A 26,153-nucleotide genomic window follows, 5' to 3' on the forward strand; every position below is an offset into this window, starting at 1 on the left:
CAGCGTGGGCTCCCTGTGTCAGCTCAGCACAGACAGTGCTGGCCTCCTGCGTGCTCCTTGCTCGTGGGAAAGCCGGGTGTGCGGTGCTCACACTGACCGGAAGACCCACTCCAGTGTTTCCTAAGGAGCAGGACCGAAAGGCCCCCTCCTCCACACACCAGGAACAAGCAACTGAGGAACACTGAGCTTAGATTAGCAAAGCGTTGCTTTAAAAAACTTACTGAGGCAGAACTGCTCAGTGCTTGGTGAACTGTATCTCTTCCAAGAAAGATCTGAGGCTTCCTTCTTCTACAAGCAGTCAAACAGGGATCTTGCGAGGGTGATGAACCCCTCTACTTTACGGTCTCAGGCCATGTGTCACATACACACCTCTACCCTTAATTCCAGGGAACTATGGGTTATTCAAAGGCATGGAAGGTATTTTAAAATTGATGTTTCTATGCAGATTGTATTCTAAATTCTAAAAACCAATTTAAGATGGAAATAAAAATCCTTATCTTGAGAGGCAGGGAGCTGCCGTGTCCACAAATGTGAAGTGGTGAAGGCTCGGCTTGCTAAAGCAGGGAAGGCAGGGCTCGGAGGAGCCCCCAACAGTGCGGAGGCTTTTAGCCCTTATGTCAAACACACTGGCCCCATTCAGATCGTGGTTGAAGTTTTGTTAGCATTTACTGTATAATTCGTGTCCTCATCTGCATCAATTTTTCACACTGAGCTATTTATGGACAGGAAGTGTAGCACTCTATACCTCGGGGCCAGTATCACACAAGGCTGAGTGTCTGAGAAACTGGTGGCTGACACTGAAGTGTTTTGTCACTCACCATGTATGAGCTCTGGGCAGTTTTTCAGGGCTGCCCCACTGCTCTATTGTAAACAGCTGAGGACCATTGGAGCCTGCGCAGAAAAGAAAAGAGACTGGTCAACAGGGCTTGAGGTGGTAAAACCAAGTGACAGCGAGACTTAAAAGGGGAGGGGGCAGAAGAGCCCCCCTGCCAGGGCAGCACTTGCAGAGTGAGTCCTGACTCCGCCTTTTGCTGTGATGCCGCATTTAATGCTGGGAGGCATGCGGTCTGCACAAGCTCACACACAGGGTCTGGCTGCCCTCGGGATGAGCAGACAAGCCCACACACATGTGGCTGCAGCCCTTCCCCTGGGTTCTGAAGGGTTATACTTAAAACCGCTTCTGGGGAAAGGTATGAAATGAGAATTTCCATACACAGAGCAGACACTGCGGTTACTTCAATCTACAGTAAGCACTGAGAAACTGTGCCTTTTGGAGGTCAGCTGTCCTCCAAGGACTACACAGGTGAGTCTGGGAGACCTGGTGCTAGAAATATAACAACCCACTAGACTAGAAAAAATAAAATAAGACAGGTCTTATGGTTCTCCCACAAAATTCTACCCATCCCTGCAGGCAGAAGCCCCGTTACATGTCTATGTGAGAACTTGTGAACCTAATGCAAGCAAGCGCTGGCCTGCAGGGGCTTCCCAGCCTGCACAGCATTCCTGGGCCACAGGTGAGGCCTGGCCAGATCTTCACTGGGGGACGGCAGAGTCTGATGCGTGCTGCTCACCGTAAAGTTCAGCGAATCCATTCATGGGTACTCGGGATGTCCCCGTGACAAACTGCAGTAACCGGATCCGCTTCTCGGCGTCCATCAACAGCACAGCCTGTGCGACAGAGGCAGAAAGCTGTTACATCCCCAGGTGCCACAGGGCACATGCCGCTGCAAGGCAGGCAGGTGAACTTAATCTGATGTACACTGTCAGGTAAGAAGACTTAGACAGAAAACTGAGTTTTTCTATGTTTGTTTTTTTAGGGCATCACAATTGCAGCTCTTTGACCATAGTGAGTGACCATCAGATCTTTTCGTCTTCTGCCAAAGGCCAAAATATGTGATACAAAAACAAGCTCTGGGATGGCACTGATCTCAGGTTTTTGTATTCAAGGCTCGTCAGCTCCTATGAAATCAATTGTAACTACACAGTGATCAGGAAGGGTCTACACAAGGGGCACCCAGGTGAGGGGATGGGATTTCCCTGAAGACAACAGTTTACAAAAAGAAGGAAAAATAGTAGCACAAACAGGTCTCTAAAACCATTTGTACATCTAACATATCTGAGTTATTACAGGAATTGAGTTGGTTTTACTGGGAATATTATTTGAACTGCTATAAAATGTATCTAAAATAAAAGCTGAGTGAGACTTGGTCTAGGATTAGAAGATTAGATGCTTTCTTTTCCCTCTGTGTATCTGCTGGCACTTGAAATACTACTAACAGACAAACAAGTTGTCTAAAGTCAAACAAGTTAGATGATTTCTTTTATTGTACTAAATAATCACTTCCCTTTTTTTGGTGTGGTGAGTTAACTTGTTTGTTTAGTTTCCTGTCTTTCCCTTGGATCAAGCAATTGCTGTTTCTCTTCTAAGATGAATAGGAAGCAAATATTGATCCTAAGACAGGAAACCATATTTTATTTGCATCTTTGGATAGGAGACATGGATCAAAATGGTTTCTGGAATTAAAAAATTGAGAATTTTTTTCTCCACAGAATGTGGCATCTTGGGGAAGCCAGCCCCAAGAGAAGTTTATGTGTGAGAAAACTCCCACTCTGATTTCCACCTTGGAGGCCTCTTCTACTACTCTGGAAGCCAATGAACTCCTTTGTAAGAATCACCTTTCTCAGTGGGTTCTGCAAATAGAGGTCACTTTAACCAGGTGCTCAAGGATGGACCACATGTTTATGTTAAGAGTCAACCTCACTCAAGTTTCACGGGGCAAACTGCCGAGGCTCGGTTTCTCTCTTCCCTCTCCACAGTCCAAGCATGAGCAGGCCCCCATTTCAACATCAGTTGAAAGCAAGGTTGATGAAGGCACTGCAGAGCTTTGGCTCTGACTCAGGCGAGGAGCCTGAAGCTGGGCTGGGCTAGAGGTGCTGGAGTTACCTTCCAGAACCACTGAATGACGGGGTGATTCGGGCAGTAGCCATTCTTGTAAATAGAATGCTGTCTCCAGTCGTTCACGTCAACATCACCGAGGCCACACATCAGTAACTAGGAAGAAGATTTACCAGATATACATGAGGTAGGAATTGAAAGCACAAGAAATCAGACACCGAGAAATCAGTTTTCCTCAAAGCTGGCAGTTTGTCATTCTGCAAAGAAGCTAAGTCAGCAATTCATGAAAACCAACGACTGTGGACTCATGTCCCAAACATTTCCTGACACCTCAGATCACAGAAATGTGAGAGTGATTTAATACTAACCCCTGTAAAAACCATGACATTTCATACTGGGACACAGAGACTCTGGATCAGTCATATTCCTAGCTCTCAATCTAGGTGCAGTGTTCAGGGATGTCTACGCCCTGTTGGAATGTGCATGCTACATGTGTTTTCTCTGAGAATTTTCTCTACCTACAAGGGAATTACTACTTATGACAGTAAGAACTCATCTCTCCCAGATGGTTTGGTTCAAGTGATGACAAGATTTCATTCTTCTGGAGACCTGTGGACTGCAGACATCATTAACACAGTAATAAGCTTCCTAAATTACTTACTCTAAGGTTTGCTTGTCTTATTATGCAACTCTCCAGGAAAGGTTGCCTGTGCACAAATGCATATGATATTCCTAATAGAGGGAACAGAGTAACACAGAGGAACAGTACTTGAAGCCTGAAAACAGGGTTCCAAGGCCTAAAAAGCCTTGTGGGAGTCAACATGAGAGGCTGTCTGAGTGATTCCATCAGCAAAACACAGGGATTTCTGACACCATCTATCTCAGTTTCCTTTTTAAGATAAACTGTACAGAAACTTGGTCTATGAGAAATGGTCTACTACATGTGGCTTGGACAAATGGCCAACTACTGCCACCAGCTTGTTGACAGACACAGCCTCCTTCATTTTCCTATATTTCTTGTTACAAACAAACAGTGTTCCTCTAGTTCTCATGCTGCAATTCTTCATCTGTATCAATACCAACAAGCTATGGTGCAAACCTTCCGCTACTCTGTTGCCTTCTGATGTCAACATAAACTACTTCAGAGCCAATGAGACATCAAGTCAGCAGCCCCCAGTAGATGTTTACAATCACCTCTAGCCAAGTTCCTCTGGGCTGCCACTGTGGAGGTGGAGTGCAGCAGGGTCCTTGGCTCCTGTGCTTGCAAACAGGGTGCTGCCACACCCTTGGCCCAACCAGATGCAGCTGCTTCCCTCACCTGAGGCACAGAGCCACAAAGCCAAGGCGGCTCAGCGGGCATGCCCAACTGCCCTCGAATGTACAGGGAATCTTGGGGTGACTGCCTTTGCTATTCCTTACTTCTAAATCAGAAAATAAACTCCAAAGCACACAATTCATCTAAACTATCTCAGTAGGATTAGAAAATGTTACATAGATTATAGATTACAGATTAGAAAATGTTAAATATAGATTATAGATTAGAAAATGTTAAAACATCATTTGTACAGTAATGAGAAAACTTTTAAAAAGTCTACCTTGATGGCATGGACAGCTATTTCAAAAATAATAAAATGTATTATAGTAGCCATTTTGACTTCCTATTATCTTGTTTTGACTTCCTATTATCTGTATTGCTTTACTTGGTTTTTTTGGATTGGTTTTACTATGTCTGATGGTATGGGCAGCTATTTTGAAGATAATAAGAGGCATTATAGTAGCCATTATTGATTTACTTTTATCTTGTTTTGAAGCTTTGTATCATGTTATTTTGTTGTTTGATTTTTATAATGTCTGATGTTATAAACAGCTACTTTGAAGATAACAAGATGCATTATGGTAGCCACGGTTGTATTCCTATTGTCTTGTTCTGAAGTCCTGTATTGCTTTCATTGTTTTGTTTTGATTGGTTTTATTCTATTTTGTTTAATTTTATTGTGCCTGATGATATAAGAAGCTTTTTTGAAGATAGCAAGAGGCATCATGGTAGCCAAAGGTAACCATGTTGGTTTCCTTTCATCTTGTTTTGAAGTCTTATGTTCATTGTTTTGCTTTGATTCTCTCTATTCTATTTTCTTTCGTTTTTATTCTTTTCAAAATAAAAAATTTAAAATCTACTTTACATAAAATATTATTTATAATACAAACCTCCAGCTCATTTTCATCAAAAATTTTAATCAAATCAATAGGAAGCAGTTCCGTGAATCCCTGAAAAGACAAATAAAAAAAATCACCTTAAATTTTTCCTTGGCAAAATGAATTTTACATGAGATTATTTTGATTTTCCAGATGAAATATACTCTTTATTGATGGTTCACATATCATTGACAGTACCAAATAATGGTAATCCCAATAACTACAGTCAAATATGGAAATTTTGAAAAATTATGAAATCTAGAGGGTTCAGAAACTTGAGTAATATTTGAAACTGTGACAATACGAATCTTGTGGGCAGGTGGTTTCAGAAAGTCACATATGACACACTATTGTGAGTCACTGTGTCCTAAAAATGCACAGACCACAGATGTGCAAGAGACACATTTAAAAATAACACGCTGAAGGCTCAGGATGAGGCACAGGAGGAGGAGGTGTGATGCAGTCCAGGAGACAGAGGAGTGTGGAAGCCTAGCTCCAGGTCCCAGGCTGCCACCAGCCAGTGAAGTGGTCCAAGATGAGACACCCAAGGCCTCTGCACCGGAGCCAGATTCCCAACTGAGAGCTGCTGGTGGTGGGGCCCAGGAACCTGAGCTCTGGGCTTTTTAAAAAATCTAAATCAAGAATGAAAGTGCCCTTGTCCAGTTAGCCTTACATTTTATGTCCCCAGGACCCTGAATCTTTTGAGCACTGTGCCGGGCGTGCTTATTTCACGGATATATAACTGAGCTGGAATAAGTTCTAGAGTGCTATCAGACAGGAGCTCTGTGTCTGTTTAATGGAAATTAACAGTGTGGACTTGCGGCTTTTTCCTGTTACCTTTTAAATTACTGATTCAGTATCAGACTTCAAAAGGATTTCACTTTTGTTCAGTGTGACATGCTTTCTGAAGTGATTTTTCCTCATCCTTTGCAAGGTGTGCCAGCCTTGGAAGGAGCCTGGTAGTGTTGCATCCTGCTTCCCAGGGTGGAAGCTGGCTCAGGTGGCTAGCTGACAAAATGTGCTTTTTCATATAGTTACACAAGAGAAAAATCTGTGGGGAATCTTAAGACAGCTATGAAGAAAAGGCCTGTCACTGGGGCAGGCAGTATCCCCAATGGGATGGACTATTGGGAAACTCCCAAAGACCCTGGTGTCACAGCAGAAGTCTGCCTTCTCTGGGTATCACCTGGAACTCCACTTGACAGCTCTAGATCAAGTGTGTAAAGTCCCCCTTAAACACTGAACACTCTTGACCTGCAGAGGTTTCAGCAGTGTGAGCTGGGTCGTGCTGGCTTCCTCCATGGGTCTCCCCACCCCCGGAGGGGGCTCAGATGCTGGGTCATCTCCAACACACCACCCACAGGAGGCCTGCGAGCTCTCCTCAACCCAGGGCCCGAGTCACTAGGCAGAGACCCCAGCAGCACTCACCTCCAAAAAGGCGTTCATTTGCTTCTGGACTCTGTTCACAAACCTCCACTGGATGACTAAGCTGCAGGAGAAAAGGGGACATGCTTAAGCACCCCCACTGTCACCAGGACTCACTGATTTCTGCACAATAGGAACTGCTGCTCTCCAGGAAGGGGAAAGGAGAGAAGCCCCTTCAATAGTAGAACAAAGGGCAGTGTAGGCACTGCCGATTCAGGAATTCTTTCAATACCCAGTGGAGTCTCTACGAGGTCATAAGTATTCTGCCCCCTACCCATCAAGCCTCAGTTGATCAAAGTGCTTTATAGATGTAACTACTTGAAGACAACAGAAAAAGCCATGGGTTTGAGTGCACAGATGTGTGTGCATAAAAGATACCCACATGTATGTGTAACTATGTGCAAGTATTTGTAAAGAGAGTTCCTGGTACATTGAGTATTATGTACATTAGTGTGTTAATGCCAAAATTTGGTTGATGAATGGCTAAGACTCTAAAAGTAACTGACATTCACTGAAACCATTTTCTCTGCCACAGTGTTTGGTGCAGAGCAGAAACAACTGCAAGGCAAATCTATGAGGACTTCATCGAAGACGCTTTGTCTTCATAAAGGGCTTTTGTGCCAGAGGCACCACCACAGCAACATCCCCCACGAGCAGCCCACAGCACTCCCCGCTCAGCCATATCAGACAGCTCTGTGGGTCTGTGGATCGGCCCACGGCCACTCTTCCAGCACTCCAGGAGCACACGAGCCAGGGAGTACTTGGAGATTGCAAACCCATTTTTTCCAGTGAAGCTAGCTGAAACCCTGTCTCGTCCTGGCCTTCAGCAAATTTGAACCCCGAAATAATTAACTGCAAAGAGTGACGTGCAGCACATGTCAAATTCCTCAGGCATCAGACCTTAGTCACTCTGTGCTGCAGCCTTTTAAAGCAACTATTCACCATCTCTACTTTCCAAGTGATGACAGTATTGTCTGCTAAAATAATTCAAGGTCGGAACAAGGACACCAATTAGCATGGACAGGTAAGAACTGTAGTATCTTACTTCCAGATTACTTATTAAGCATGAACAAGCTTCTGACTTGAGAGTGGGAAAGGACTGTTGTATGCTAGCTTCATTCTTCCTCAGGGGCTCCATTTCTTCCTAATTAGGAAGGACAGGTCTTCTTTGCACATCATACTAAAAGATGCTGAGATTCTCAGCCAATTCTCAATTCTAGCCCGCTGACCAATTTAAAATAAGGAGGAAAACACTGCTTGTTGAAATGGAGTGTTGAGAGCAAACAAGCTCAGGGTACTGCTATAGGCCGTAATAAATGCAGAAATTAGGACCCCAGAATCAAGCCCTGCGGCACTTCTCTCCTGCCTAAGCCAAGGACAGGCTAGCAAAGGCAAACATGGCTATCCTTGGAAGAGCTCAGAATTGTGTCTGAATACACAGACATATCAAAGGTAAAAATATAATGTACCCAAGCAAGAAAAACCTCCTGCATGGTATAAACATCCTAGGATTATTTACAAGCTAGACTCAGCATTTTGTTCCACTAAATGAGGCTGAGCTTGGATTATGTAAACTGCAAACAGCAGAAACAACTCATTGTGTTTGCACATGCTAAATTCTTTCTCGGTTTTAACTCTGAGGTTTTCATTACAGAGAAATAGGAGGAAGGAAAAATATTTTGCCTTTGATAGTTCTTAATTTTATCACACTGCTCTGTGACACCGTGTTACACTGTTACAATTTAAACTTTAGATGAGATGGCCGCATATTCCTAAAGGGTAGCTCCCAGTGTTACTGGATCCCATACATCTCTTCCTTACTCCCCTCCTTGACAGGGTAGCTCACAGTAGTGAACACACAGTGCAGTCCACATTCAACTTCCCATTAGTCTAGGCTAAAAAAGAACTCACATTGCTGAAGACTGGCCCGTGTAGTCATGGTCACAGTGCTCATGAGCTGTCCTGGCAAGGAATGCCAACCCAGTGTGCTGCTCAATTTATTAAAAGAGAAGGTTGTAAATACATGTATACGTACTCAATATATTCCCTTTTATTTTCATTTGTCACCATTATTTCTGATCCATTGGGCTTTAAATCCACTTGATATGTCTACAAATATAAAGAAAAAAAATCACTATCATGGAGTTATTTTGCATATTATTGAATAAGGTCTTAGCAAAGGTAAGTAGTATTTGTTCAAAAGTAGTTGTCCAGAAAATAGGCTCTGTGTACAGTAGAATGTCTAATGAAGTTTTAAGTTGTTAAAATGTCACATATTTAAAGATATTATCATTAAATAAAAATTATTCTATGGTTATTTGTAAGTTTTAATTATATTTCATATAGTAGCAACAATGGAGAATAATATTTTTTTAACATGTAGTTCATTTACCAATTAATTATGTTTACCATACAAAACAATAAAACAATCAAGACTACAGAGATACAAATTCAAATGCATTTTGCTTCTGGAAGTTGAATTTTATAGTCATAATTGTAAGATGCATGGATTTTCTTTCAAACAGGCATGACACAGGACCTTAAAAGAAAGAAAGAAAGAAAGAAAGAAAGAAAGAAAGAACAAAAGAGAAAAGCAAAGCTTAAGCATCAGGCATAGTAGTAGGTGCCTGTAATTCCAGCTGTTTAACAGGTCATGGCAGGAGGATCACAAGTTTAAGGGCAGTTTGGCACTTGAGTGAGGACCTGTATTAAACTTAAAATTTAAAATATGGCTGGGAATATAGTTCAGTGGTAGAGTGCATTGCCTACTAGTATTTGTGAGGCCCTGGCCTTGATCTCCAGTATTGAGGGGAAAGGAAAAAAAAAAAAGAAGAATAAAAGAAACTTACGAAGCCAGATTGAAGAAATTTATCTGCATGGGGCCACTTTTTCCTCTGTCTGTCCTTGATACTACTCTTCCTTAGAGCAAATCTTGATCACAAAGGAACAGAGTTGCTGACCCCAGACTACCATCTTCCCCAGAGCCCTAGATCTGGCAAGATGCCTAAGGGGAAGCGTATTATTTGTGGAAAAGAATTCTCTACAGCCCAACTTCCCTGCTGTAAGACACATGGATATTTTGGTGGGATCCCCTCTGGAGTCCACAAGTTTGTATTGCCCAGTAAACCAAGAGCTAGAGTTCTATGTATAATGACGGCACACACTCTAATTGGTAATGCGATCTATGCTCCAGCAAAGTTCCCCTAGGAATTCCTTCCTCCATATTCTATGCACATAAAGGACATGGGCTCCTGGCCTGAACACTCAGTCTCATTGCTTCAAGTGTTTGTTCAACCTTCCAGCTTCTCACTCCTGTTCACAACGAGGTAGTTTACTCAACCACACTGATTCCCCATCTGGCCCTTTTGCATGTTCTTTTTCTTTCCATTTGGGAGAGTATCTTGTCTCTGCAGTATTTCCTTCAAACACTTCCTCATGGCTCCATTTCCTCCATTGGTGGATAACTTCTCCTGCCCTGGAGAGTCAGATTACTGCTGGTGGATGTGAACAGTTTTTGCTTGGGTAGTGGGGTAGAGATGTTTCATGTCTCTCGTAGCAGCTTTTAATAATCTCTGTACTGGCCCCCCATTCCTCTTCCAAGATTACCCTGGGATTCTTTTCATTAATGGAGATTTTCTCTTTGTTCTATACCACCGATGAGTTAATAATGCCAGATCACCTCCTGGCACTGAGCAGGCTCCTGGTGCTCAGCTAGTCTAAGATAGGAGCCCCTCTGCCCAGCTCTCATATTACAGGGAGGGGGAGTAAGCAGTACTCATAATCCCTGCAGGATACCCCGGCCAGGGCCACTCTTCCCCCTCCTGTTTTCCCCTATCTGCTTACAGGGCTTCCTCCCCAGGTATCCTCTAGGAGTTGTCAATTTCAGAACTACTGAATAAAGGTCCATCTGCAGACAGGAGGGAAGGAGTCCCCGTGAGGCTGCCAAGACAGCTCTAACCAATGCACTCAGGTCCAGTGCAGCCAGCACATGGAGACAGAGGGTTTCTGCCAGCACTGCTGGTATGTCTCACTGCTTCTATTGTTCTGGAAGACAATTTGGCAATGAATAGTCATCATTGTTTTCCTGTACACATATTCCTTCACATAACTTCTCTTTTAGAATTTATATCAAGGAAGAAAAAGTAGCCAACTATGCAAAATGTATACTTCAGTATTATATGCTATCTATATTTATATCCTATATATATCAATATTCTAGAATTATATTAACATAGTGAACATGGAAGTAGACTACATGCCCCACAAATAAGGTAAATATATATAGTATATATCTAAAAAAATGGAATTCAGTGTGCCATGAAACAGTACAGATTGTTACTTACTGACATGGGAAAGTATGTGATGTATTATGAACACTATGCATAGTACGATTCTGTTTCCATTCAAATAAAAATAAAACTTGCATCTGTGTGCATCCAAAGAATAGTTCTATTAGATATAATTTTTGTGTATGTGTGGTCCTGGGGATTGAAACTAGGATCTTTGCACTGAAATACATTCTCAATATTTTTTAAATTTTGAAACAAGATCTCAGTAAGTCACTAAATTGCCCTTGTTTGGCTCAATCGTGCAAGTCTCCTACCTCACCTTCCCTGAATACAGGCATTACTGGTATGCACCACTATACCTAGATCAAAATTTTAATTTTGGTTTTTCTTGAGATAGCAGGAATAGATGAAATACTGAAATTTTTAGTATTTTTATTATACTGTTTTTATTTTAATAACTAAAGTTAATTTTTTATAATTACTGCTAAAATGCTAAAAATGTTTTTGAAAGCAAAAAAAAAAAAAAAAAAAAAAAAAAAAGAAAGAAAGAAAAGGGACCTGACCATCCATGCTAACTAAGGAGGACACAAGTATGAAGAGGCTGCATGGCTGATGTGGACCAGCTTCCTTCACCAGTAGGTGGGTGCTCAGGGACAGGAGTAGGCTTGCCGAGGAAGTCAGCTCCAGGGCTCCTCTGTCCCTAGGCCATTATGTTGGGGTGAGTCCCCCAGGTCCCTGCAGTAGACTTCTCAGTCATGCTGTCAGAGGTGCTGAGTTTCTATCCTTCTTGGGTTTTCCAGAGAGGACATTTTAGTGGGAGCAATGACAGGTGTTCAAATTCTACTTTTTCACCTAGCTGCCAAGACTGCTTCCTGTGGTGCAGATGCATTGTTAGGGCAGGCACAGGTCAGATTGCTGAATGACTCCCTTAGGAAGGCACCATCACAGTGAGTTTGGGTGAAAGCAGGCAGTTGGATGCAAAAGCCTTAGTTTATGGGTCTGCAAAGCTGACTCTATGCTCGCTTCTCTGGCACCTTCCAATCCTTCTGGGCATCTTGCTCAGTGATAGCCTTGTGTTTCCATTTTCCCTATACTTCATACTTCCTCATTTTGGACTCTACTGCCTCCAGGGAGAAGGACAAAATAGCACCAGGGCTGCAAGCTCTGCAAGCTCAATAGGCTCGAAGGCGCCAGCAGCCTATTGCTGAGAAGGGAGAAGCCAGAGGGCAACTGTTGGGCTTCTCCTGATCATATCCTGCAGGTAGGGTGTGCATGGCACACAGAGGAGAAGAAAAAACCTTGGCAGGTAACCTTTCTGATCAAGGATATGCAGATGGAACGGGTGGGGGAGCATAGATGTCCTTCCTCCAGGGAAATAGTCCTTACCCCTTCGTGTGGGTGGATTTCTGCCATCCTCATCGGGTTCCCCACTACACTAAATACATCCTTCTGCCCTAGCACTGGCTTTCTAGGGATCATCATCATTTTCTTGGGTCCCCAAAATGCTACGTGACACTAACATAGTGTTGGCACACATTAGGTGTTCAATAAATACTAATGGAAAAAAGACCCTACAGATAGGAAGAGTCCTATTTTTAAAGTCCAGTATCCTGAGCATAATCTTCTCACTGTTCCTCATAATGATGGGAGGCAACCCAAGGGCAGATCCTCACAGAGCTAGAATTCCCCTCTTGCAAGTTAAGAGCTCTGGGTGCAGCACAGATCCCTGCCCTTCCACAGGTGCTTTACCCAATGTTTGCATGCTTAGCTGACGCTGTGGATCATACTGAGCACATGGGACTTGGGCAAAGAAGGCTGATTTGCTTCTGTGACTGCATTTCTGGGTGCTAAGCATTAAATGCTGGCCCCTATGAGGTAGCCACTGACCTCCCCAGCCTTGTCTCTCACCAGGCTGACTTCCTCTCCCCAGTCTTCCCCAGAACGACAGCAAAGCTGTGGCAAGGACAGCACTGGGGCTTCCAGGTCATCTTTTGCATTTTAACTTCCAATTCTTCAGCTGCCATCTGTCTGTTCCTGGAGTGACCTTGAGCACCATGATCACCTCTATTCCTTGTCCTGGTTCTCCTTAGCCCTCTTCTTCCTGTATACTACCAGTTTCTGCCTTTTGACCAACTCCTTCCCCCAACCTTTTTATTCTTTCCATTATAGTTCCCTAAGGAGCCCTTGTCTGATAGCCCCTCTCCCATGGGCCCTGCTTAACTTAGCTGGCCCTGTCCTAAAGAATTTCCAGACTTGATGGCTCACATGTAGGACCTCTCCAATCCACCTCATCGAACCTGCTTTGCCCAATGTGAAGGGAGGAATATTTTGTTCTGCTCTAACTGACCCTTTCCTTGGTGTGCCCTTGCCTGTGTGTGCGTGCGTGTGTGTGTGTGTGTGTGTGTGTGTGTGTGTGTGTGTGTATAAGTACATGGGTACACAGCCATGATTCCTGCTCAGCACCTGAACCTTCTCCACTGGACACACTCACAGCAGACTCCAGAAATGAGAAGCTCTAGATTCTCACTGAGCAGGAAGAAAACAATTCATACAACAGCAACAGCTGCAGCTGTGTAACAGGAAGCAAAAGCCACCACACTTCACGGTCTGCTGCTTGTAACTATGAAATGAGACGGGTTACAGCACAAAATACTGTGGAAAGCCAAGTGCACATCCATCTCGCTGTGCCCATGGTGCTGGCTCTGCTCCTCTGAGGAGAGGACTTTTAGTTGGCATCTGGGGTCACTGGCCCATACTGGATTAGAACCAACTGTGCAGCATGGTCAATGCTCTGCAGAGGGCTGAGAGGCTTGGACAGGTATCCTGCCAAGGCTCCCAGTTTTGATTCAAAACCATTATCTGAATGCTGCTAGCCATGTGCCAGGAACCATGCTAGTGGTAAGTGTTGATGATGAGCCAATGGCAGGCACATTGCTGCTGTCACTGAGACAAAGTCTGGTGGAGACAGATACATACTTGGACAAATAAAACCAAAGTACCCCATAGTAATGGTATTAGGAAGACATGGAAGGGAACTCTGAAGTACAGTGGCACTTTGGTGCTTGTTAATTGATCGTGGGAGGTGGGATGAATCCTACATACAGCAGGCACTGAACAAATTGTATTGGCTGGAAGGGGTAGTTGCATTAGGAGGCAACTGGCACTGGCAAGTTCTCGCTTGCAAGTTGAGTGCCAAATCACTGTCGAGTATCAAACAAGTTGCAGGCCCTGGGACAAAATTTTCATGTCAAAATGCACTGAGTACCAAATTCAATGAGTTTCAAAGCAGTTGAGTACCAAAGCATGACTGGCCAAGTGCTGACTTCCTAGAGGAAGGGATGTCTGAACTCAGGTTAGAGGAATCTGTTTCAAACAGAAGAGATAGCATGAACCAAAGTCCTGAGGCAGGAAGAAACTTAATAAGTTCCTGAAGGCCAACAAGGCTGACCTACATAGCTTGAGGAGCAAATCTATGGTGCAAAAACAAATCCAGAGGAGAAAAAATGGGGCAGGCCATACAGCAGCTCACAGGAAATACTAAGGATCTAGATTTTTACCACACGGGCATTGGGAAGCCCCTGAGAGTTTCTAGCAGAAAAATGAAATGAAATGATCTCTGTGCCATAACAAGAACCAAAGAAGATACAAAGAGACCCATGAGCTATGAGAGAGAGCTAGGGGAGCTGGGAGAGAAGGCGGTAGCTTGCACTTGGGGGTTGGCAGCGGAACAGAGAGGGAAACAAACATATGTGAGGACTATCTGGGAGGTACTGGGAATAGGGTTCACGGAGGAGTGGACAGGAAAAAAGAGATTCACAAACAATTCTTTCCACAATCCTGATCACAAACCAAATTGGATGAGAACAGAATCAAGATTTCTCCAAAATGTCAACATTAAACCTAACCACTGAATTTCATTTGGTTCTCACCCAAATTCAGTTTGCAACCAGTCATGCAGAGAATCAAGTTCATGAACTGAGGCACCACTGTAGGTGGTTGCTAATTTGCTTTAAATTCCTGCCAGTCCGTGAAGTGGACACATTAGTATCTTGTTCATCAGGCTAGGGAAGAGAGGAATTTAACAAATCAAGCACCTAATCACCTCTCTCATTTCCTGGATCTACACTGATTACATCAGTCTGACCCTACTCCAGAGTCAGAAAAGTTCATGGCATTAAATAAGGAGATTTGAGAATGGTTATGATGATTAGCATCAACTAGAATGATAAACAGAATCTTTAGTAGAAGTCTACTTAAAAATCGAACATCTTGAGTTTGGTTTTTATTTATTAGGTGAAGGTAATCACCTTTAATTGTAAATACAGAAGGTTTCCCAGTTTAATTGTTTCTACTGTTGCCACTATTAACAGATTCTGAGCTGTGTTGAGTTGGTCAAATGGTTTTCTATTGGTGGGCATACAAAGAGGCTTTTTTTGTGCATTTGACATGCAAGGTTTATCTTGCTTCTTTTTTGGTTCTTTATTTCTAATCCTTCCTATGTGTGTAGAAAATGAAGAGATGCATTGCTCCAGGAGACTATGTGTTGTCTTTTGAAAACTGTCAATTAATTATGTCAACAGGTCTAGTTTAAAAAAAGCAAGTCACTAAAATACAATTCATTTTGTTTCCTCACAGGACATCTATCACCTACAGTATTAGTCACATTTTTTTTTTAAAGCTAGGTTAGCACCACTTATCCATTTGCTCAGTAGGCAACTGCCTGCTAACCAGTGAAACATGAATTAGCCCTCAAGGGACTTACGGTGTACAGTAAGTCAGACGAAGAGCAGAGTTTACATATGGGGACACACGGTTACGGGACATTAGAAAACGGGATGGGAAGAGCACCAGAATATGAAAGATGGAGCCAGGAGGATGTTAGAGCAATTCAGCCCAGACCAGAAACAAGCAGGATCTGGCTAAGGACCGGCACAGACAGGAGGGCTAACAAGGACACGAGGACCTATTGGACACAGGACAGTGAGCGTGATGCAGCGTCAGATTCCCAGACGAGGCCCATGTTTCATGGATGAGACAAGATAGAGGTGGGGTTGGAGAGGAGGAAAGGGCTGGAGCCCTGGGAGTCCTGAGCCTCGCTGACAGAGTGCTTGAGGAGGCGGTCAAAGCCGGGACCAGGCATGAGATTAAGAAAAGGAGCTGACGGCCAGACAGAGGCCGTTGGTGCCTTGGGTGGGGACACGAAGACAGCAGGCAGAAGACAAAGGCAGAAGGACGCCAGTGTTAGTCAGGTCACCAGAGAAAGCAGGTCTTTTAAGGAATCTGAAAATCAAGAATAAGAGGGAAGAAAGAAGGCAGGCAGGCAGGCAGGCAGGAAGGAAGGAAGGAAAGAAGGAAGGGAGGTAGGCAGGCAGGCAGGCAGGAAAGGCCAAAGCACTGTGACTCCCCACACTTCTGAGCGTGCAGTGAGCACCAAGGGCAGAGGAAGAAGGGGGCTGACAGCGGGGAGGCACTGGGACTCCGCTTGGACTTGAGTGGGTGGGGAAAGCCCCTTCCCGCTCATCACACTGGCCCAGGCAGGAGGGTGATGTGCACTGTCTGAAAGGATGAAGACAAGATTCCGAAGGCATTCCCTGGTCATCCACATAGAGTCAAGGTCTCTCTGCCTCGATCCTTGAGGTTCTTCTATAAACGTTGTTGTTAATCAAATGGGAAGGATGGTACAGATTTCCTGAGATCTACCCACTCCAAGAATGCACTCAGTGGCTGGCTTCCTGGCTCTATAATGTGACATGGGGGCAAGAAGTAACCTTGACATTTACACAATCATTTTCTTGATATGTAATTTGTGCTCTTACATGTATTAGTTCTTTATGTCTAGCTGTATACAAGTCTTTTCTCTGAGAATCTGTTAAGATTTTCCCCCAAGAGGGTATGGACTTGATTTCATGACTTTAAGGATGAAACTGAGTCATGAACACATTTTTCAACAGTAGAATATACTTTGAATAATTGCTGCAGTAATAAAGAACAAATCTATTTCATTTTTCATTTAGTAACCCTTAAAAATGGGCTCTATGTCCTAGTTAATTTTAAGACCATGTTGACTTGTTCTAAGAGGTGGGAAATAACTGAGCTTTTGCAAATGTACTGGGATCACAGAATACCTTTAGAATACTTCCCAAGAAGCATTATTACTGAGGGAATCAATGAATCCAAGATGTCAGATTTTAGACAAACATACTCAATGACTTATAGTATGAAGATGAAAAATTCCAAAGAGGTAACTTTAAAAGGGACTTTATGATAAATCCATCCTGAATAGGTAGTGTGGGGATAGAGTAAGAAGGAACACCAGAAAAACTTGAGTTGTAAGACACAAATTTCTCCATGACAACAAAACAATAAAACAGAGAAAAAAATGCCCAGTGCCCCTGGAACATCACCCACTATTGGTCTCACACCCACAATGCTCAGTAAACGATCACACAAATTTCTTAATTCTAAAGCCAACCACCACATTTGGCTTGGCACTCATCTAGGAGCTCTAAGTTCATGCCCCAGAGCCTCTGAGGCTTTCCACAACTTCTGGGAGAGGGAAAGGGTTGTGTCTGGGACTTGGCTTCCTGCAAGACAGCAAGGTACTGCTACAATGAGATGGTGATGATGATCACCTAAAGCACCTGACAGCTCTTCTTAATCATTTAGCTGTGCCATGGTCTATCCCACAGGAATGCTCTTTGAAAGCCAAAGAGCTAATGGAGTTGGCTGCACATACCTGCCCAAAGTTTTCTTCATCTATGCAGAACATGAGGTCCAGTTCAGTAGGGTCATTTTCTAAGATCCATTTCAAAGAGTTATAGTATTCACTATCCTACAGAAATGATATAGAAAGTAAGATTAAGCATTAAAAAAATTCAGGTGACTCCTTTAAATAATTAGGCCCTTTTAATGTAATTCTGCTCACAATGCTCAAGAACTGCATTACTCACTAATTTAATAATGCCTGCTCCACCCCAAACCACTTGCTATTATGTCAACCATAAACAAAAGCCTTCAGGAGTGACAGGGGTTTGTAATGGACCATGGAGCAGGTGGGAGCCACCTGTTCTGGAGCACAGTCACATCTGCCAGACTATCCAGGTCTACAGAATTAACATGCACAAACTAATGTACTTCTTGTATTTTATGAGTGAAAATATCAGAGAAAAATGGGAAGGAGGAGACAATGTCCTAACTAAACATCAGTGTGTGAAGTTCTGTCCTTTTCTGTGCTCTCAATCTCCTAATTTAAAAAATTTTTTATTTATTTATTTTTTTCATCGGTACTGGGGATCGAACTCACAACCACACACTTGCAAGGCAGGTGCTTATGTCACTGAGCTAAGTCCCCAGGCCCTCAATCTCCTAATTTAAACAAAAACTGAGGCTGTTCTGGTTTCCAGGTAGAAAACCCAGGGCAGAGATCATAGGGTCACCAGCTCCTCTTTCTGCTCAGGCACATGGTTCTATTGCTGTGGACAAGTCAGGCTTTGTAAAAGCCAGAAAGAATAAGAACACTGTATTTCAAACACTGTCACTGACACAGTGACACATATTTGTGATTCCAGCTACTTGGGAGGCTGAGGCAGGAGGATCTTAAATCAGAGCCCAACTTCACTGTGAAGGCCCTGGGTTCAAATCTCAGTATCACAGATACAATACCACGAACACTACCTGCAAACAGGTAGGCTAGAAAGCCAGACTTTAAGAGCATGCTTTAAGAGCGGCTGTGCTCTTAAGTTTCCTCATAAGGTGGGAGCTGAAAGCTGAAAGGAAAAGTAATTCCGGTACTAAGGATGTGCACACCAGCCTGCCATGACCAAACACACAGCAGAGGGCTCAAGGGCAGTGCTGGCCTCCTCCCGCTTTTCCTGTGATTAGGTCCAGGTAGGTCAGTGTAAAGGACACGGTTCAGAGACAGCCATGCACAGGATGCCTGACCCCCAGCCCTGCTGAGAGGGGAGCTTCCTCACTTAACTAGAGCTGCAGATTCTCCAAAGAAGATGCCTCCTGAGGGCGCTGTGTGCGCACTGGCATGTGGGTGAACCCCACACACCGCAGAGAAAATGGGCGGGATGCAGGGAAAAAGAAGGCAGCACAAGCATTATGGGCTCAGAATGTTAAGGTTCGTTTTTCTAAAAAATACGTTCTAGTTTAATATGACGAATCCAAGTAAAAGTAGTAAGTTTAGTGCAATGTGAAAATGTACATCATGGTTTTATCATGATGTATCTTGCTGGATTTTATTATATGTGATAGTATAAACAAAAATTGTTATAGGCAAAGAGATAATATAGAAACCATTGTTTATTTTCTGTTAGCTAGTTCTAAAAACCCTACAATGCTTTCATCCACTTGAATGGTTTTACACTGACTTGATATGTTTGAAGCTATAGTATATGAAGTTATATTCAAATATTTCAAGGAAAAAGACACTATTGTAACTATTAAACCAGGTTATTTGGTGGTGAAGCACTAGGTTGCTGAAACTGTCATGCTTTGACCTGTACTGTTATGATGTTATGTCTTCTTTTATCTCAATCTCTTCTTTATTCATTAAAAAATTATTCAGTTATTTTTTATGATTTTTTTAATTAAGGGGAAAAATCAAAAAAATTAGCAGGATATATTATAGTAACTTATTTGATTTCCTATTAACTTGAAGTCCTGTAATACTCCCATTATCTTGTTTTGACTGATTAGACTCTGTTCTGTTCTGTATGATAGTATCAATTTTGAAGGTATACGCAACTACTTTGAAGGCAGTAAGATTCATTATGATGCCCATTCTGGTTTGACTATTATCTTCTTTGGAAGTCCTGTAGTGTTTACAAGGTTTAGGTTTTATTGGTCTTGTTCTCTACTGTTTTGTTCAACTTTATAATACCTAATGAGATAGGCAATTCTTTTTAAGGAAGCAAGAGGCATTATGGTAACCATTGTCGATAACCTTGTACTCTGTTTTTACATCATGTGCTATGTCTACCCTTGATTTTGACTGACAGCTTTGTTTTGCCATATTTGACTTTATTCTCTTCCAAAAAAAAAAAGGAATAAGAACTAAGGAGTAATAAAATCCAAAATGTGTAAATTTTGTTGTAAAAAAGAGGAAAAAAAAAAGTGCTCTAACGTATACAACTGTAAGTGTGTTAAGGGGTGTTAAATAGATGCCCATATTAATGTTTTTGGTTGGATCACTGAACACAACTGTTTGCAGTCTCACTGTTTGAATGTCCACTTTGTATGCTTTGATACTGTGACTTGAGCAACTGTCTCTAGGATGATAAGTGTGATCTGTTAACTGGTGATTTTTTACTGTTTTTTTTTTTTTTTTTCCTGTAGTTCTGTATTAATTGTACCCTTACACTGCTTTGTTTTGTTTTGTTTTTTCTCTTTTTCCTTTTAAATGAAATTAATCAGTTTCCGGAAGAACTCCTGGCTCTCTGCTTTCTGACTCCCGTTCTGCAGTGGTCACTGACTTGTGTATGTCGATGACAACCATATTATATTCCTTTGGCCTTGTCTCTGCCCTGTATGAAGTCAGGAAACAACGGGACAGTGAGCAAGTCTCTAGGCTTTTAGTACTAGCAGCTTCAGACAGAAAATATGCTATACTGAGGTCTGCAAAAGTCCCTTGGATTTAGTTTGTTCATGTAAGTTCTGTGCTGGGTAAGCAGAGGTAAGGTCTGGCTGTACCTACCCTAAGCACCATGATTCTAAGAAATGTGGGCAATGATTGGCTTATTAAAAAATTAGAGATCAATTAATTTCTAACAACTAAGAGGTCCCTGTTGTTCACACCGGATGGTAACACTTGCAGCAGTCACTAGGCCTGCGGACACAGTCCCGAGCCTTCCATGAGATGCAGGTGCTCTGCCACGGCCCACGAAGTGGTCTCTATTTACTCACCACAGACTCCATGTCATTCAGAGTTATCTGTTTTCCCAGCATCATCTTGTAAAACGGTCGGATGAAGAAACCTACAACATGGCAAAAATCGTGTAGAATTTCAGGTCTTGGATACAGCTGTGCATCAGAGTAAGAAATAACCATTAATTTTCTTTTAGTGTGAATGACAGACTAGGACAGAAAACTTAAGGACCTTCTAGAGAAATCCATGAACACAGTCGAGGGCCTGGGGAGCAGAGAGGAAGGGGGGCGGTGGACCAGCGGACAGGACGACTGCAGCATAGAGGGCTGCAGATGGCTTCGGTGGGGCAGTGGCTAGTAAGACCCAGTCAAGCAGGTGTCTGCAGTGCAAATGAGGCGTATGACAGAGGACATATTGGGGACTGGTCAGCGGCTGGACAGGGTGTCCCAGGGACGTATGGCCAGAGAAGGGGTTGGGAGCATGTGGGGGACAAAGGGAAGGGCTGCTCCCTAGGGCAGCAGGGAGCCACTGAGAAACCAGAACTCCATCTGCAGTTCCACATCCCTGCCTGGGAGTGACCAGGACAAAGCAAGCAGGGGAAACGAAGGCGACCCCTGAGCAGGCTACACAATCTTCACTGAGGGAAGGTAGAGGGTTCAGGGAGGCCAGAGTGGAGGGGTGACTCTCTATGCTGCAGGGACATCACATGCCGGTTCTCATGGGGTGCTGTGCCCTCCTCCTCCTGCTCACCCCAGGCCTGGAGCCCCCCAGCACAGGCCAACTTGCCCTAGTGTGATGTGGACCCTCAGAGAGGCGTGGTGGCAGAGGTGCACAGTGTGCCTGCAGACAGGACCATTCCCATTTTTAGGAAGAACTACAGGTCACGCACATCTGTGGACACTGTGGCTTTCAGTCTTGCTATTCCTGGCTCATGCAGTGCCCATTTTTTGTAAGCACCCCCTCAGCTGTCTCTTACTTTTCTGTCTGTACTCACTTTGCCACTACAGAGCCTGAATCCCACAGCCCCAGCTCCTGTAAAATGCCTCGGCCTCTGACGCTCACACACTGCCTGCCCCCGAGGTGGTGTGACCCCTGCACCTCCAGTCCAGTCAGTTTCTCTTCTGAGCACTCAGCATACTCCTTTCTGCACGAACCCTCTCATTGAGACTCTTTTGCTTTTCTTTTTTCCTCACTAAAGTAAGAGCTCACTGAGCTCAGGACCATATCCTACACTCTACATACTTCCACAGGAATAACAGTGTGCTTTCATTTCAGGGCAGAATGTGAATCAGCTGCACTAAGAAGGCAGAAATGAGTCCGGGAGGCTGGCATAATCTAAGGCTTAGCGCCACTGCCACAAACAGCGTATATACACACACACACACACACAAGAAGCCAGAAACAGAAAAAACCGTTTACCTCCCCCTGCTCCAAAATATAACACTGAAATCAGAGCATCAAAACCAGCAAGCAATTATTAACAGTAGCAATCTACTAAAAGAAAATGTAAGAAGGTATATAAATTATTTACTAAAATAGCACAGGCTCCATAAATTCAATTAACATAATCCCCCTGCAAATAGCTCTCTCTATAGTTTTTTGTGTTGTTGTTTTTGGGAACCAGGAATCAAACTCAGGTCCCTGCGCTTGCCAGGCAGATGCTGTGCTGCTGAACTATATTCCTGGCTCACTCTCTGTAGTCACTGACGTGTCAAACTCAAATCTTACTGTCTTTCCTCCTCACCATTTTATACACACGCTTAAAAAAATATTCTGAAGATTTTCCACACTGATGATTTCTGTAGAGCTGTCTTAAGGATATTACTTAAAAGTCCCTAAGAAACCTGTAGGCTAAACCTATGATACAGCCAGGTATGGGGCTGATTACTAACCCTTAATGTAACCTGAAATTCTTCTTTGATTTATGCTTTAAATAAGAATAAGGTTATTTTGTGCCATCTATTTCAGCAGGACTGTAGTGTTAAGGTCTTAGCTGAGTTAGAACACTGATTGGAAATTACCTAGTCTTGTCACATTAAAAAATAATTTGGAGACAAATGGGACAATGGCAGGATACTGATGGATGGGATCATTTTAATTAACTTTCAATTAGATTTTCCTTCTGTCACCAAATCTAGTTCTTGCTAAAGAAAATGTACTCTGGAAAACATACAAAATGCATAAATATAGAATGTTCTGTGTTTCGCAGTCTAAAAAAGAATTTTAACTCTAGGTAGATGCTTTGTCTTCAGTGCCCAAGATGACACTAGGGGAAAGACCAGTAGTATGGATAAGACATAAAAATAATTCATTGACAATGAAAACTAGTGAAGCTTGTACTTATAATCTACAATATAAAAGACAAAACACCTAATACAAAACCACACATAGCATTGTCTTATATTTTTTGTTGTTTCAAAACTTTTTAATAACTTACCGTCTAAGAGTTTCCCATGAAATACTGCCAGGCCAGCAACTCTTCCAATGAAAGTGAAATAAGACAAATGATCTTCATTACAGAGGCCTGAATTAGGATTGATCTGAAGTGTGTAGTTGTCTCTTTTAGAGAGAAAAAAGAAGAAAAGCTCAACCATACTTTTGAAAGAGAAATAAGACCTGAACTTTACTTTGTCACCTGTCGCTTGACTTTTAATAGTGCAATCACAAAAATTTCACACTCAGTGGGAACAGGTGTAAGCTAGAGAATGCGATTCACCAGTTGGTTAGCCCTTTCTGTGACGAACCCGAGGCCTACTAAGACTGACACATGTACTCTAGGGAATAAGTTAAACTTTCAGTGACTGCTGATGAATGCCTATTTTTGATCTGTAAAAATATCAACTTTAAATGGTTTAGCCAAATACCTTGAGAATATAAAAGAAAGTACACATAATCAAGAGGCCATGCAAAGATTCTCAGTGACATGAGTGCTTCAGATTGTCTCTGTGGTGTTGGAAGGTTAATTCCTTCAAAAGCTTTTTGGTTTGGGATAAGATTTTTTCCCATGGCTTAGTTCAGTTTATCCGACCATCAGTCTCCCCTGAAAAGGCCATAGAGGCACAGGGAGCAGAATCTGCTGTCTTTGCAATGCAGACCTCAAAAGTATCCAATCATTCTTTGTTCTTATAATCATTCCAATCAGCAGTTTTAAAACTGGGCTGCAAAGACAAATTCCTCCAGGGGGTATCTTTGGGAGTGGTGAGAATTCTCTATGCTATCTGGGCCTCCACTTCAATGGGTTTATCAATTTTACACAGCAGGCTTTCTCATGGAAATCACTAACACCTACTAATCAAACTGTGCAATTGTTGGCTAAATCAATTGAGAAGGATATACTAAAGCTGTCCTCCAAATAAGCCCCAGAGACTGGCACCAGGCGGAAGATGCAGAAGAACCCATAACTCCTTAGAGCTCAAGGCTCGAGTGGTGCCCGGTGCCTCTTGGCAAGGTCAATAACTATTGAGAACTCATGGCTGACCCTTAGCCTTTGAGGGTTGTTAGCTTGGAGAAAAATGGTTGGTCTTATGAGTAATGTCTGACCACTAAGAAAGCAATGTCTGCTTTATTCCCCACACCAGGCAATGATGGGATCCTAACATATGGGATAGCTTGGTTCTTCCTTACAGAACCAAGGCATGGTCCTTTGTGTCCCAACCATGGGTCCTCAAATACCACGTAATTTACCTTTATAAAGTGTGACTTCAGAGATTAACCTTGTTCACATAATGACTTTTTAAAATTCTGACACTGACAAATTCTCTTCCTTCTTCTTGAATTAATGGAACATTATAAATGGAAATTGTCTCTTGTGCCTCATCACAATTATCCAAACACATTTCAATTTCAATTCCATGAACCCAACAGACAAGAGAAGATTCAATTTTAGGTGTTCACAGAGCACATTATTTTACCATGTAGTCTCAGAACCTATTCTAGACCTAAAAGGGGTGGCCATAGAGCGACTAAAACCAGTAGTGATTTGTATCATAACTGAATGACTTATTTTCTCTTTAAGAATGAAACTATTCCCATGGGGAACACATTCCAAAAGTACCCCATATACTTACGTTGCAGAGTACTCAAAGAGACCGTAGTAGGGGTTGAACATCTCTTTGGACAGTAAGAAAAACCATTCTCTGGCTACACCACCATAGTCTAGACCTTTCTCTGATTCAAATTCAATCCATAGTCTAGCTTTGAGGACATCTGGTCTTTTTACAGACATGATTCTCCGATAGGACTCCTCAAATATGTTATTTCTGTGAAGTTTCATTTCAAATCTGTTTGGAATATCAGCCTACAAAGAAGAAATAAAAAGCTCATAATCATACAGTAAATATACACCTTGCTTCTTCACAGGAATAAAAAAAAGTAACAAAGGGCAGAAATGATGGCATGCTTTGAACAGATGAGCAGTGACAGGAATTTGAACTGAGATATTTTTTCCTTTATTTGTTTATTATTTTTTTTTTTTGCACTGATGGAAAGCCTCATTGTGTCAAGGGACACACAGAATGTCCACCTGCAGATGATCAAGCTGAATTTGTAATACATGCTGCAGAAGACAATCTGCTGAATAGAAGAAAACCATCCTCTTGTCCCTTTATAAGCAATCTGGGCACTGGGGCTGGGGATTTAGCTCAGCGGCATAAGCGCCTGCCTTGCAAGCAGGCAGTAGTGAGTTCGATCCCCGGTACCGATAAAAAGGAAAAAGACAAAAAAAAAAAAAAAAAAAAAAAAAAAAAGCAATCTGGGCACTTCTCTACCCACTGCTAAGCGAAGCAGCCAACTCTACATATTGCATCAGTCAAAGAGATAGACGTCAGCCCAGGTAATCAAAACCTATAAACAATCTCCACCTGGCCAAGCTGAGCCCATTTTCTTCTCCATCCTTATCTCTGGGAGGCATTCTAGGTAGTATATATGAGCTGCTACAACTGAAAGTGCATTTTCTTGTCATGGGGGAGGGAACCCCTGATTATGCCAAGTGTGGGAGCAGTAACTCAAAGCTCATCACAGTGTTAATACAGCACTTGAATGGCCTCCTGGAAGGATGAGGCAGAGGGCTGGCCTTGATCTAGGAGTGGGGCAGGGTACAATGCAGTAGTGTCAGTGTCAGAGTGAGGCTGGAGACATGCAGATGCGTTACAAGAACCTGCACATGTCCCAATCTGAGCTTGGAAAGACAGAGAGTCATTTTAAAAGTCATTATAGGTGAGGTACTAGAGTCAGAATTTGGAGTAGGGGAGAGAACCTGTGAGTAACTGCTGGGAAAAGAGGCATCAATAGGAGCATGGCCCAGGGAGGAGGTGCCAGACCCAGCCAACCCGCAGAGTGCGCAGCTGCAGCTGTAGTCCCTCCCCAGTGGGGCCACAGCTGTAGCACACAACCAGGAAACTAGACCACTGATACCTGACAGGTGGCTGAGAAGAATACAGAAGATGTAATGGCAAGAACTTGGGCGGATGTGCTAGGAGCA

At 42.9% G+C, this 26,153-nt stretch overlaps 1 protein-coding gene across 9 annotated transcripts in view; it reads right to left on the reverse strand.

Annotated features, from left to right (window-relative positions):
• The window catches only part of Nedd4l (NEDD4 like E3 ubiquitin protein ligase), a 335,786-nt gene that overhangs the window by 8,475 nt on the left and 301,158 nt on the right, over nucleotides 1-26,153 (reverse strand). For all 9 annotated transcript variants that reach the window (XM_005005527.3, XM_003474136.4, XM_013157143.2 and 6 more), the window contains 10 exons: nucleotides 24,742-24,971; nucleotides 23,112-23,233; nucleotides 20,713-20,783; nucleotides 17,540-17,635; nucleotides 8,550-8,623; nucleotides 6,518-6,578; nucleotides 5,102-5,161; nucleotides 2,945-3,052; nucleotides 1,572-1,668; nucleotides 819-891 (listed from right to left, as the gene is read on the reverse strand). In XM_005005527.3, coding sequence (XP_005005584.2) covers nucleotides 819-891; nucleotides 1,572-1,668; nucleotides 2,945-3,052; nucleotides 5,102-5,161; nucleotides 6,518-6,578; nucleotides 8,550-8,623; nucleotides 17,540-17,635; nucleotides 20,713-20,783; nucleotides 23,112-23,233; nucleotides 24,742-24,971 — 992 coding nt within the window. The remainder of the gene's footprint in view (nucleotides 1-818; nucleotides 892-1,571; nucleotides 1,669-2,944; nucleotides 3,053-5,101; nucleotides 5,162-6,517; nucleotides 6,579-8,549; nucleotides 8,624-17,539; nucleotides 17,636-20,712; nucleotides 20,784-23,111; nucleotides 23,234-24,741; nucleotides 24,972-26,153) is intronic.

This window comes from Cavia porcellus, unplaced genomic scaffold, assembly GCF_034190915.1.
Source record: "Cavia porcellus strain 051 isolate PalLab524CR breed Dunkin Hartley unplaced genomic scaffold, mCavPor4.1 scaffold_20, whole genome shotgun sequence".
Lineage (NCBI taxonomy): Eukaryota > Metazoa > Chordata > Mammalia > Rodentia > Caviidae > Cavia > Cavia porcellus.